Raw genomic sequence first — 14,957 nt, forward strand, 5'->3', positions numbered from 1 at the left:
CTGATTGTGGCTTCCTGCTAGAATAGGCAACTACTTGTTTACTGAAGACCTACTATGTGCGAGGAACAATGGGAGGTACAGGACTGAGATCTTTTTATTAGACCTCTGTCCCCACTCCAGCTTCTTGCCACCAAAAAATAGCTCTAGGGCTCTTCTTTCTATTTGTTTTTGTGGGAAAGATGAGACTTTGAGTTACAAAAGTAATATCCCTGGAAATACTCAGGGCTGTCATGTCTATCTCTGGGGTTTTGCACCGATGACTCACATTTTCTGAAAGTGTTATTTCTATGTATGCTCGCAGCAGCCAGTACTGCAATGCCCTGCATATATCATGTGCTCAATGAGTTGTCAATTGACTTCATACGAGTATGTGACAGTGCAAATATATTATGAAAAATGAGGAGTCTGTACTCCAAAAGAATCAAGATTCCTGCTACACACAGACACACACACACACACACACAGACACACACACACACACACACACACACACACACAGAGTGGTGGAGCTTGGCTTAAAGTTCAAGTGTTCCTGTACCCTGCCCTGCGTATCTCTAACTAGGAGAATTTGATAAGGTAGTTGAAGGGTGATAGTACCTTTGCTCTCTCACTGCAATTGAAATCGTTCTTAGCTTTTAAGTGGACCCCACTGTCTACCTTGGTGAGGCGTTTTCAAGAGCAGAGACTCATCTTTTTCATTATCAAAAGAAGATGCTGCTTAATTTGAGGATCCTGTTGAACAATGCAGTTCTTAGAAATGGTCACAGTTTCATGGTTCGAAATTTTCGGTAAGTGATGGCCAGAGGTTGGGGTCTGACTTAGGAACCATAGTGATAACTGGAGTTCTAGTCTGCAAAGGAGTGCAGCCTGAAAAGTCCTCTTTCTGCAGGGTGTCATGCTGGGTTCTACCCTTATTTGAGCCTGCTGTCTCTAATTCCAGCTGAGCTTTCATTTCTCAGTCCTGTATAATCAAATTTCATAGCAGGCTGGTGTGGCGGGGTGGGGGAGGTGTGTGTGCTAACCTCGGCAGGTAAAATGGACTAAATGTTCTTGACATCTTCTGTTTGTGTACATTTTAAATGGACTACTGCCTGAAGAAAATTAGAATTAATTTATACAGGGCCTTCAGCTTGTATTTGGGTTTGCTTGAAAATAATCTATCATTCTAGGGAGTGGGGATTAATTAGTTCTTTTTTTTTTTTTAAATAAAAAGACCCCAAATAACAACTGGATAAATATTTACGAAGCTGCTGCAAAGGGAAGTTAAGTGTGCTGAGGATAATAATATATTTTTTTAACTAAAATCCACATTTGAAATCCATCCTTGAGATTCTTGGTAGCATGTGAAAGGAGGCCATTTCCAGTGAATTCATTATAAAAGCGACATCTTGCTTACAGCTAGTGAACATGCAATGGAAGGAGGCATGGTGTGTGTCTGTGGGGAAGGGGACAAGGATAATAGGTTAACCAAGGAAGGAAGGCCATGAAATGTGCACATCGTTGCCAGAAGGCTTCTAGAATAATTATGTGTTAACAATCCCATAGAATTTTTTCAGAGGCTCTTTACAAGGTACCTCAAAACAACCTCACTGCCTTCCTAAAGGGAGAAGCTTCTAGTTTGAAGTTCTCTCCCACTGTTAGGAAGCAGACCTGTGACAGTGGCCTTGAGTCCCTCCTCTGGGCCACCTGGAAGCTCTGTGCTTTCTAGACTCTGCCATAAGCACCATTTCTTTGGTGAAGAGAAGACTCTCGGAAGCCAGATGACATTATAGATGATACTGTAAATTAAACCAGTAGTATTAGACCTAGATGGGACCACAGAGCCATAGAATAATATTAGCCTTCTCTTATTTTACAGATAAGGTCAACGAGGCCTAGGCAGATGATGGCGTTTACTGATTAGTACTAGAGTTAGAGCACACAACCCAAGAATGTGGAGGAAAGCTCAGGTTTTGGAGTCTAAACTAGGTTCAAGGCCTGGTACCACCACTTGCTGGTTATATTGACCTTGAGCAAGTCAATAAAGTTTCCGTAATGTTGCTTCACCTATAAAATGGAAAAAGAGTAATATCTGCTCTGCTTACATCACAAGGTGGTTCAATGATTCATTTAATAAATACTGAAAGTCAAGCAGAGAAAGTCAATTATCATATGGTTTCACTTATTTGTGGAACATAAGGAATAGCATGGAAGACATTAGGAGAGGGAAAGGAAAAAGGAAGGGGGGGGTAATCAGAGGGGAAGATGAACCATGAGACACTATGGACTTCGAGAAACAAACTGAGGGTTTTAGAGGGGAAGGGGCAGGGAATGGGCTGGCCCGGTGATGGGTATTAAGGAAGGCATGGACTGCATGGAGCATTGGGTGTTATACACAATGAATCATGGAATACTACAGCAAAAGCTAATGATGTACTGTGTGGTAACTAACATAACACAATAAAAATCAATAAATCATTAAATACTTGTTGAGCGCCTACTTTGTGCCACACTATCTGTAAGGTGTTGGGGATAGAGTGGCAAAGAAGGTAAGGAAAGTCTCTCATACCAGACACATGAAGTCACAGTCTACTGATAATCAGTGAGATAATGAGTGTGAAAACTGTAAAGTGACAGACGAATGTTTATTATTTTATTATTCCATCCCACTGAGTTATATCAGATAAAAGTATGATGAAATTTTTTTCCATGGTTTCTAATAAAGAATCATCTCTGAGCTGAAAATAATCAACTGAATGAATAACCAGAGCTTGGAGCTTAAACTTATACTCTTCTTTGAAAATTACAGTGATGACTGATTTTTAAAATAATGATAACAAGTTCAAGTTTTTAAAGTAAAACCCCTTCCAAAGAATTGGGCTTCTTTGGTATTTACTAATAATCTATCTTCTATATCCAGTAGCCAATCTGTAATTCACAGAGTTTTGGCAAGCCATCTCTCACAGTGAATGGGGGCTGAGGCAAAAACATGTCTAAATTAGCCCAAATCGATACTTGTTATTTGAAAATATGAAAGCCTTGAATCACCCATGTCATTAGAGACTTAAGAGCATAAGCCTTTCGTGAAAATGGGATAATGTTGAAATGGTGTTGCTCTCCTGTGGCATGGATATTTTTTTTCCAGTTCTTTTATTTAGCTATGCTACCTGTCAGCGAGATGAACTCAGAATTGCTGATCTTCAGTAAGACCTCTGGCTTTTGATGACCTCTCAACAACAGAGAAAACTCCCTATCAACTCTGCCTGTATTGTACTTTTACTTTGATTTTCAGCCTTCCACAGAGATTTGAGCTCTTTATTTCCTCCATATCTCTTGATAAAGGTGAAGAGACCTTGCTACAGAACATATCACGTGATCTTAACACCATCGAATAATAAGAAATGTGTGGTTAGGGTGTGGCAATGCCACAAAATAGGGACTGCAGAGATTTAAAGTGAGCAGCCATATCGCCATGGACAGGATAAAAATAACAGCTTAAGTGAGGCTGAAGCCATTCATGCAGGTTCCCAAATCAATCATTTTTAGTCAATTATTATTTCTTTTTTCCTCCAAAATCGATAGGATCAGACACCAAGACTGCCGAAAACACCCAATCCATATGCTTTTCATCTCACAAACAAGGCTCTAGAGCCTGGCGGTGTTTGGATAATAGACAGTGTCCCATGATTTGTTGCCTATTAGGGAAACCACTTATAGCTTTTAAAGAAACCACTAAAAAAATCTCTTTCTTTATCAGAGAAGACCAATTTGTAAGTGCAGTTCAATTTCATCTCACAAATAGAAATTTCTTCAGAGAATATTGAGCTAAGCCACCCAATTCTGTGGAGGTTATGGACTGGGGTGGAGGTGACTGGTTTTCAGGTATTTCATTCCAGACCTCTCTTAAGGGCTTACATAACTCATTAGGCTCCCGTCATCCCACACTCATATTATCTCTACAAGCATGGACACACAGATGAAGCAATTATAGGCCATCCATGCTCTTGCCTAGAGGAGAGAAAACAGTCCTTTTTGATTCTTCACACCTTCTGTCATAAGTTAAAATGAACGCCTTTTTAAAAACATCTTTCCTGACTTCAGAAAACTGAAGTCAGTTTCTGAGAAACTTGTCATGATATTTCCCTAGGCCAACAGTAAAATTTAGGTCTATTTCCGGTTTGTTATTTTTAGTAATTTAGTGATTTAACTGAAATAGAAGTAGATAGTTTTTCAGAGTCTGAAAAACTATCTGAGGGGTTTGAAGTGGCGGGGGGGGGTGGGAGGTTGGGGTACCAGGTGGTGGGTATTATAGAGGGCACAGATTGCATGGAGCACTGGGTGTGGTAAAAAAAAAATAATGAATACTGTTATGCTGAAAATAAATAAATTAATAAAAAAAATAAAGTATGTTCCTTGGAGCAGCAAAAAAAAAAAAAAAAGAAAGAAAGAAAAATAAGTAGAGGCAGATACATATTTTCAACAGTTTTGGGGTTCTAGCCCTTTTAATAACATCTGCACAAAGCTAACCCTCTTCAATTTTCAGATGATGGGAAGTCACGCCATTTTGGGTTGACAATATCAGGTTTCTTAGAAACCACTAGTCACCCAGTTACAACAGTGACTTATACCACACATGATCATGCAGCAACAGTGAGAAAGGCTGCAGGTCAATTTTTAGTAAGAGACTATTATTATTATTGTTAAAGAAGTAAAGAAATTTTAATCGGTGCTTTTTTTTTCAGATCAGTAGGATGAGATTCAAGAGTTTTGTGAAAATAAAGTCACTGTCCCTTGCATGCACTGCAGTGTGACTTCTTGAGATGGCAATAAAGGGATGAAATTAAAGGCAGGTCACTGAGAATTCAGATAGCTCCAGTATGGCCCATGGAAAATCTTGTGTTTATAAACTTCACGAGTGTTGTGGAAGACAAAGACAAGAAGGATCACTGATTTTGAGTTGATTTTCTTAATTTTTCAGATCAGGAATTGAGGCCAAGGATGGAAAATGATATTCCCAAGGTCATAGTTGAACTAGGACTAGAATTGGAATAATTAAAACCACTGCCCTTTTTCTTCCACTGCTTTGATTACTTTGATCCTTCCAAACTGATCAAATTGGCCATTCTACCCTTGCACAATCTCCTTTTTAAAAATACAGCCCAAATATCTCAGTAAAGAAAAAAAAAATAAGAAAAAATATGCCTTAATGGTTGCGCCAATCTGGAAGATTAAAGAAACACAAAAATCTCAGCCATAAGGCCCACTGACTCCCTCTTAGGCCTCCAGAAGATAAAGTCTTCATCTAAAATTTTCCATGGGGATCAAGATACCATTTAACACTGAATTTTTTCCTATTCTGGTGAAGTCTATTTCTGACTGACCACATTTTACTCAGATCAAGCACTTTTTCTTCCAACAAAATACAATTATACAAGGGAACACATCCAGATCTCCTCCCGTGCTCCAAACAATTTACCAGAGTTGGAAAACGCAGACTCTTGCAATGAAAGGTTTTATTCTGCCAATACAGAATATGCTTCCATTTTCTAGCTAGGAAGATATTTGGGTAAAACTAACACAAAGGTCTACTATTACCTTGGCTTAACTTCTTAGCATTCAGTGATCTGGGGCTGAGAAATCTCTGTAATTATTTTTTAAGGGATAAAATTAATGCAAGGAACTAGTCTGCTTTTTTCAAAAGTTCAGGCTTTAACCAGACTGTAATGACAGTTTGACAGAAAATCTGTACATGGTTCCCATTGTTTTCTCTAATATTATATCCTCCTTATTATGTGTTGGCTGAAGAATGATAATGTGGTTTAGGTCTGGTTTACCAAGGAGACACACTGAAATATAAGAAAACCAAGTATTTTATGGGAACACTAAAATAGTATTCTGGCCCTGGTTCAGGTGCTCCAGAACCAGAGAAGCCTGCCTCCAACTGAGGCTCAGGGTCTCTATAAGAACTTAGAAGCCATTTTTGCCAGTGGTTTTAGCTGGCTAATTCAAGTATGGATTTATCACGAGAAAGCAAGAAATGTCTGATACAGAAAAAAAGGGGGTCTGTGGCAGAGGCATTTCAACATGGTACAGTTGTGGAACTCTTCTACTTTCCTCGAATTTTTAAATAGCTTAGGAAAGAGGTGTGGCAGCTTCATTTCAGAGCCAAGAGTAGGTCTATGAGGAGACAGTAAACAGGATAGGAACTTAAACTTGAACTATTGTGTTTGCTTTCCTTCCAGTGATAAATTTTCCTGGTTAGTTCTCGATATCTATGAAAAACAGCTATTTTTCCTATGCAAACATTTCCTGCCCCACCTCTTGAATAGAATCAAGAAAGGTGGTGACTACTTTAATGATTTTCCAGTGGTGAACAGTACGACTCCCCTTCACTGATTGAGATGCAATTTAAAAAATTTCCAGGATCTACCTCTCTACCCGTTTTGTCCCCAAGAACCCTAGGGACTTATTCTGTACAAGAGGGGCTTATGGAGAGAGGGAACCAAAGTATTGGTACAGTTCACTGTTCCTGCACTTTGGATTTGGCTCTCATGGTGCTATGGGCAAAAGTTTGTCCCACCAGATCCTCTCATCAGTTTTCCAGGGTTATGGACTTGACTCAGACTGGTGTGCCTGAGCCCCAAGGTTATAATGCTCTTGTTTCACATGCATGTGTCCAACTATTTTTCCCAGGAGTGTAAATACTATGTGAGAGTAGTTGAGCCATGGGGAATTTCAGCATTAGCAAAACACTAGTCCACAATTAGTTTTCCTCCCTGACACTCAATCCTTGTGTTCAACCTGGGCCCTTGCTTTCCCTCAACCTTAATTCTGTTTTGGGGGCTCTTGGTATCTTTATTTTTTGTCATCAGACTTTGATCAGAATATTGAAAATTGATCATGGAAAATTTCTCTACCTTCATTCTCAGAAATATGCTGAATTCATTCTTATACAAATTATTCTACTTCTACCCAGAGACACAATTTCATTCATTCATCCTTTTACCTGAGAAATATTTATTGAATACCTACTCTATCCCAGGCATTGCAATAAGTACTGCCTATATATTAATAAATAAACAGGCAGGATCCCTGCCATCAATCATATAGTTCAATGGGAAGGTAAAAAGTAAGTAATATAAACAGACACATGAATATATATTTAAATATTTTGATAAATATCATGAACAAAATGAATGCAAAATAGAGACTACTTAGTACAGTCAGGGAAGGAATCTCCCGAGAGGTGGTATTTATGCTTAACGGTGAGAAGGAGCCAGGATTACTGAGATAATAGTGTTCTGGATAGAAAGAATGGTATGTGAGAGTCCTACAATGAGAAAGCATTTGGAGCACAGGCAGTCCTACCTTTGCAAGGTCCCAATATACAGGAATTTCAATTAGTGCAGTTGAGTCAAATGCCAGTCTTTCAAGTACACAGTTCAAGTTACAGCTGCCATAGTATTTTAATTGTGAATAGTTGCATAAAGTAAAAACCTCATTGCTGGTGTTATTGTACATAAATTGCTATGTAAATAATAGCTGCACATCATGGTCAGTGACCAATCGCATCAAGTTTTGGTGATTGTTCACTGTGTATCTGTTATTCAGTTTACATATGAACAACGAAGTGTAGAGTTGTGCTGCTTTTTCTCCCAGCGACAAAATGATGTGCCATTTGATAAAAATGAATAACTGAAAGGAGGGACTGCCTGACAGAGACCAAAATGCAGCAGAGAAATAAAAAAAATAACATTGGCAGTTACATTTGAATCAAATGGGAATGCATTTATAGAAGAAATATCTGATGGTGGGATTGTTGACGCTGCTACTGTTTGAGAGGCTCTAGCTATGCAGTCAGAGGTCTTGAGCAAAGACAAACTTACCGACATAAATGAGCAAAGTGGTTGTGACACAAAGTGTAAAGATGTAGGAACTGACACCAGCAAAACACTTATACATTCAAGAAATTATCAGAGATATTTTACATATTTTACACTTTCAGTGCAAAGGATAAAATGTTGGAAGTTGATTCAAACTTAGAAAGCCTGGCAATTCACCAAAGCATAGACAAGATGTTTGCTCTGTAACATATGTAATAAGAGAGCATGCATGGTTCAAACTACTCTTGACAGTTTTTACAAAAAATAAAACACTTTAATTCTCAATATTGCTAATGTTCTAAATTACAGTGTAATAAATATATGTTTTACTATTTTTTTCATTTCCCTACACATTTATAACTGACAATATGAGAGTGTTTAATGTCTTGACAAAAAATTAAAAGTCATGGAAAGATTGTGAATTTTCCAACTTATTATTATGGTTGCTATGCATGGTTGCAGGCTTAATGGTCATTTACAGTGCCACACTACCATGTAAACCAGAACGAACTGTATTTTTTTAAAAAAGAAAAGAAAAGAAAAAGCTTATCTGCTAATACCTATTGAAGGTGCCATCCCAGGGCAAAAGGGAAGGTGATATTATCAGTAACTGCCCTGTGGAGACTGGAGTCACAAAGAGGTATTCTTCTGACTAATTATGGTCTAATAAAAATACTTTGAAATAAGGTTTCTGTTGCTACATAAACTTTAAAATGAAAGGTCTGGACAAAATGGGAAGATTCAAGCAGGATGTTTGTATCTTCTTTTATCTTTAAACTTGAATCTGTCAATGGAGAAATAGCAAGAGCCTCACAAGGCAATCCCAATAGCACGACATTAACCTAACCCTAATCTCAATGTCTTAGAGCATAAGAACAAATCTGAGAAACACCCAGAGACATTTTACTTCTCCCATTCTGTCCCCTGCTTATAAGAGCTGGAAGTTGGAGCTTTTGTGAAGTAGCTGAAGGTGATGTTGGGTCTCCTTTTTCACCATTATTTTCTTGCTTTCTCTCATGTGAAGGGGGGAGAAAAATTAAGTTCCACGCATCCTTTCCTTTCTTTTTCAACACCAAAACCATCAGCAGCACAATTGCAAGGTCCATGCTATTCTCTCTCTCTTTTTTAAAGATTTTATTTATTTATTTGACAGACAGAGATCACAAGTAGGCAGAGAGGCAGGCAGAGAGAGAGAGAGAGAAGCAGGCTCCCTGCTGAGCAGAGAGCCTGACGTGGGGATCGATCCCAGGACCCGGGGATCGATCCCAGGACCCTGGGATCATGACCTGAGCTGAAGGCAGAGGCTTCAACCCACTGAGCCATCCAGGCACCCCCATGCTATTTTCTTGAATGAAACTTGTAGTCCTGTGAGTGTTTAGAAGGAAGTAGATACAACACAATCCTGCAAGGGCTGAGAGTGTGGGAAGGTTCTTAATTCCTTAAAAGGTGCCCTGATGACTCAGCTTTTGTGGGCTCCAAAATTACCAGGAGAAAGATCTTGAGCTCTGGGCAAAAAAATAAGTCCTCAAAATTAGCATATGAGTGGTTTCTCCTGTTGTCAATGGGAGTTTAACAACCATAGCGATGTTTCACAAATATTATATGTTGGCTAACTGAACATTATAAAAAATTTTCTTAAATCCTGGGGAGCAGGGTTTCCAGCAAAGATTTTTCCCCTTTTAAAAATAATACTGGAGGAAGTCTTAAGCTGTGGAATATTAATGTTTTATTTGAGATACAGAGTCAAGAGAGTTTATCCCCTGTGATTTTATCTTACTTGGACCTTGTTCCAGGAAAAAAAATGTTTGTAAACATGCCCTGTGAATTGGGAAAGTATAAGTTGCAATGCCTCCACTTCACGTCAGACATGATAAACCTGTTTACAAATCCCCAAATCCAACTGACTCTAAAAAATACAATATCAGTCTAAGGGTTTACTTCTCAACAGTATCAGTACTTGTATATTCCAAGTGTTGCTTAATATTATCACTAATTAACATTATCAGAACCAAACACATAACCAAAATACATATGTAAAAGTACATTTTCTGCCTAACTGCCATGTCTTTAAATTTTCAAATTTCTGAATAGTATTATCCAAATCTTGGACACAGTTTTGTGATATTTACTAGGGTTCCATTGGAAGGAAGAAAATAAAGGTCTATTCTAGAAACTTGGTTATCCAGTATATTTTTGTATATTTACAAATTTGTTTTTTAAATATTTGATTCTTTTCAGTCTAAACTTCTGCATTTTTTAATGTTTTGTTTTATACACAGTCTATTAGGGTAGTAACACATATATAAATAAGTAAACATACATTGTAGATCCATATCCAAAAATTTTTTTTAAAATATTTTATTTATTTGACAGAGATCACAAGTAGGCAGAAAGACAGGCAGAGAGAGAGGGGGAAGCAGGCTCCCCGCTGAGCAGAGAGCCCAATGCAGGGCTCGATCCCAGGACCCTAAGATCATGACCTGGTCCGAAGGCAGAGGCTTATAATCCACTGAGCCACCCAGGCGCCCCCCAAAATTTTTTAATGTTAGAGGTCTGTAATAAAAAATAAATTGTGGACCACTGCTTTAAAGAAAATTCCATTTAGAGAGTAGATGAAGGACATATTTTTAAAAGTTATAAGTGATAAATCACTGACTTCTATTTCTAAAACCAATATTGCTCTGTATGTCAACTAAAGTTTAAAGAAAATTTTAAAGAAAAATTTAAAAAATAATAATAAATAAAATAAAAGTTGAAGGCTATGGTACATCTTTGAAATAGGTATGTTAACCAAAACTTTGATCTACATGTAAACTGAAAACACTAATTTCTATTAGAATTGAATGTCATGGGGTGCCTGGGTGGCTCAGTGGGTTAAAGCCGCTGCCTTCAGCTCAGGTCATGATCCCAGGGTCCTGGGATCGAGCCCTGCATCGAGCTCTCTGCTCGGTGGGGAGCCTGCTTCCTCCTCTCTCTCTCTCAGCCTGCCTCTCTGCCTACTTGTGATCTCTCTCTGTCAAATAAATAAATAAAATATTTTAAAAAAGAATTAAATGTCATTAGTATCTTTTTTTAAAAGATTATTTATTTATTTGAGAGAGAGAGGGGAAGCAAGAGTGTGAGCAAGGGGAGGGTCAGTGGGAGAGGGAGAAGCAGACTCCCCACTGAGCAGAAAGCCTGACACAGGGCTTGATCCCAGGACCCCACGATCATGACCTGAGCTGAAGACAAATGCTTAAGTGACTGAGCCACCCTGGCGCCCCTGTCATTAGTCTTATATTAAATCAATCAATCAACCATCAGCCAACTAACTCACAAACCCTTGATCTTTATGGAAGTTCCTTTCCTTACTAACTAGAATCTCTGAAGGACCTAACATTACAAAATGTTAACTGAAAACGATCTACTCATCTATCAAAGACTAAATGAACCAATCAACTCTGCCAGAAAGTTGGATGTTTAGTAAAATATTCCTTGGTCTAAGTTATTTGACATCATGCAGTGGAAACAACAAATTGAGTGAATTTGTGATTTTTCCTACCTATCCTCTTGTCATCATTGCAAAACATACATAAATCCCACCAAAGGATTTATTCTTCATCTCAGGTAGCCCAAGCTCTTTTGTTAGGCTGAAATGAAGCATGACCATTTTGTGATGTTGTTTTACTTCACCTGTGGTGAACCACAATTTGCCCTTCATTATTCATAATTTCTAATTGTATACAATATAATTATTGTTAAATAGAGGTAACACTGGGAAAATGAAAGAATAAATGTTTTCACTTTTAGATTCTTATTATCCCAAATAATAACTATTGTCATCACAATGTAACCAAATGTTAAAATGGGACTCTTTCCATCTCAGTTTCTGCTCAGGCCCAATAGGTGTTGACTCTTCCCTCATTCCAACATAAAATGCTATGCCACTAAAACAGGAGCAAAGGAGATACACAAGAATTAGTTTTGCAACCCACTGGTGACCACTTCCAGTTTCTAAAATGGACTACAGAAACCAAGAGATGGGTTGTTGATTAGAAGAGGATTTTTAAAGTGCTACCACTGTGTACGACAGGAAGAGGTACTCTCTCCTCACCTTAAACCTAGGGAAAGTGACTCTAATGGCATCGGTATTTTTAATAGGAGAGCTTGAGGACACCATAGGCCAAATCCAGGCCTCTACCTGGGAAATCTAGAGTAAGAGGGAGGGGTTGACTAGCTGTTTTGATGGCAGAACAATAGAGGAGTCTATACTGGAATGAAACGGACTCTCGTCAGAGCATAGAATATGAAGAGTTTCCCATGAACCAATACACACGGAGAAAGAGACCTAGCATGGTATTGTTTCACATGGTGGCCAAGAGACCTCCTGAAGGATGGGGAGATCTCTGCAAAAGGAGTCAAGATGCATTCCTTTGGATGGCATGAGAAATGTAATTGTCCACCACCAAAGACTACTGTGAGAAATTCCCAGTGATGGCAGAATTCTCCAAAGGAGCCTCAAAAGCACCCTAGAAGAGAAGGAGACAGCCTCAAGCACCTATACCATTGCTAGATTGCTAGAACAGAACCAGACTTTACCTGACTCTTAACTCCTCATCTTCCCGAGGCTTTACTTGGAGGGACTAAAGGCGGGGAAATAAAGGAGACAGCTCGTGGTCCCTCCTCCCTCTAGAGTGGTCCAGCTTGAATTAGGCATGAACTGGAAGGAAAGAGGGTGTTAACTTGCAGTACATTTCTTAAAGTTAAAAAAAATCATTATTATTATTACATATTATTTTAATGAGACTCGTTGTGGAGGAATAAAGTAAGCACAGAGGATTTTTTAAACTTTATTTCCTGAAAGTTACCAGAAAAGCCACAAGGCCCACTGTATTTGACCAGGGACAAGTATAGAACAAATCTCCAAGAACAGCTTTGAAAGGCGGTAGGGGAAAAAGAATGCAAATGTTTTCTATTGTATGGACATTGCAAATTCTGTTTGTCTAATCAATCATATATATAACCAATCAATAACGACAGCTAAAATTTATCAAATGCTTATTATATGGCAGACCCTGTATGATCTCCATGTATTAAATCATTTCATCCTCACAGCCCTATAAGATTATTATACTCATTTTCTAGGTGAGCGAGAAATTCAGGTGCAGAGAGAGATTAGGTAACTTGCCCAAAGTTGCCAGTTAGTAAGGGGCGAAGCCACTGATATGGCTACTCCCAGCAAATAAGAATTCAATTCCTTCCTCAAATGTTTCTTTTCTCTCAATATCCAACATATTGGATATCTAAAATGTAAATTAATGCCATATCAATTTTAATGCTTTAATACTTTGCAGAGATACATGAGGCTCCAGGCGATTTGTTGTTTTGTTTCAAGAATAAAACAACAAATCACCATAGGTCATGCGTTTTTTTCCCTTAAATATATATTTCTCTTTATTTTTCTTTCCTTCTTTTTTTTTTGTAGATGTGGACAACCACTACACAATAAAGTACAGCTGAAGGGTCGTGACCTCCTCACTCTAAAGACCTTTACAGGAGAAGAAATTAAGTATATGTTATGGCTATCAGCAGATCTCAAATTTAGGATAAAGCAGAAAGGAGAGGTATGGAGCATTTTCATCTTACTTTCTGATACTACCATCCAGCCTTTTTAAAGACAGCCTTTCCAAAGAAAGAGGGGAAAGAAAATACATTAAAATTCCTAAACAGTAGCTAAGTAATGAAACCACACAGTCAAGGTAATTGATTATCACGGAGTGTACAGACATATAAAAAGCATAAAAATCAGTTATTCAGTGACAAGTCATTGTACTTCTTTCATGTGGAATGTTGAAATTCATTATTAATTGGATCAGGACCTAAGGAATCATTTCTCTGGAAAGATTTTATTTTTCTACCTTCACTCTTTTCTCGGTGCATTTTCTATCAAGTTAAAAATAAGGATGATACTGGTTTTTTTTTTTTTTCCTGGCAACCAATTTCAATTAATTAATGCAGCAGCTTCATTTAGGCTGCTTAATTATGAAAGCATATTTGTGTTCCAAGCTGATTCAAAAGCACTTTAAAGAGCTGGTTTCAGGTTGAGGAAGTTTTATACAACCTTGGTTCTCTTATCTATTTCACTAGCTCTCCAAGTTCAGAAAACAGGAGAGTTTCCAACTGCTGTGAGTTGATATTCTCATATAAGACCTGAAATTGGAGAAAAGGTCCCCAAGACCCCAGGCCTAGTCTTCATACTTTGTGTATAAAGAAAGTTAGCTGGCAGGAATCTGTTTGTTCCAGAACTCATCCTATTGAGACTCCATCTCTGAGAAGAGGAAGGAGGAAAGCCCCACCCCACACCCAAACTCTGCAGATTGTTTCCAAATGACTTCCAGAAACAAAGCCTTTGCACTCCCAGGAGGATGTATGATGAAAGCGTAGCTGGGGCTTCATGTTTAGGAGTCTTAATGCCCCATGTTGTGACAGAGTAGCATTGCATCTAGTTGAGAAAACACGTCTGAACCAATCGTTGTCAAGGTCCTTGAACACGGATATGGGTTTCCATGAATTTAGGTAAAAAGATGGTTCCAGTCGGAAATATCAGCATAGTTTGGAACAAGTATTCAGGTTGAACCCAGAGCAACTAATATTTTCTAATTACATGTCAACAAGCTGTAGGAGTTTTCCTGTTCCCTTCCTCTACTTGTAAAGAACATGAAAAGAGGAACACTTTAAATTCACTTTTTAAGTAATATTTTGAATGCTCATTTGGAGGCAGTGATTAATTATTCTACATCTCCTCATACTGTAAAGAATAGATTTTGAAACGTAATCTTTGGTATTGGATATAAAATATTTTTCATTTTAATTGTATTCTTGTCCTTAATTTTCAGTATTTGCCCTTATTACAAGGGAAGTCCTTAGGCATGATTTTTGAAAAAAGAAGTACTCGAACAAGACTTTCCACAGAAACAGGTGAGTCCACAGCCAAACTTGCGCTTGTGCTGAGGAGGGGGCCAGAGGGTGAGGATCGGGAGGAGTCGCCCAGTGGGGGAATTTGTCTGTCTTGTTAGCAAGCACAAAGGGAAAACACTGTCACTGGGAGTAGCAGTG

General features: G+C 38.3%; 1 protein-coding gene across 1 annotated transcript in view; it reads left to right on the top strand.

Annotated features, from left to right (window-relative positions):
* The first annotated feature begins 551 nt into the window (after positions 1 to 551).
* OTC (ornithine transcarbamylase) overlaps positions 552 to 14,957 on the top strand; it is a 62,486-nt gene continuing 48,080 nt past the window's right edge. The window contains exons 1-3 of the mRNA XM_059158205.1: positions 552 to 788; positions 13,327 to 13,465; positions 14,738 to 14,819. Of these exons, the coding sequence (XP_059014188.1) occupies positions 712 to 788; positions 13,327 to 13,465; positions 14,738 to 14,819 (298 nt within the window). The 5' untranslated portion in view covers positions 552 to 711. The remainder of the gene's footprint in view (positions 789 to 13,326; positions 13,466 to 14,737; positions 14,820 to 14,957) is intronic.

This window comes from Mustela lutreola, chromosome X, assembly GCF_030435805.1.
Source record: "Mustela lutreola isolate mMusLut2 chromosome X, mMusLut2.pri, whole genome shotgun sequence".
Lineage (NCBI taxonomy): Eukaryota > Metazoa > Chordata > Mammalia > Carnivora > Mustelidae > Mustela > Mustela lutreola.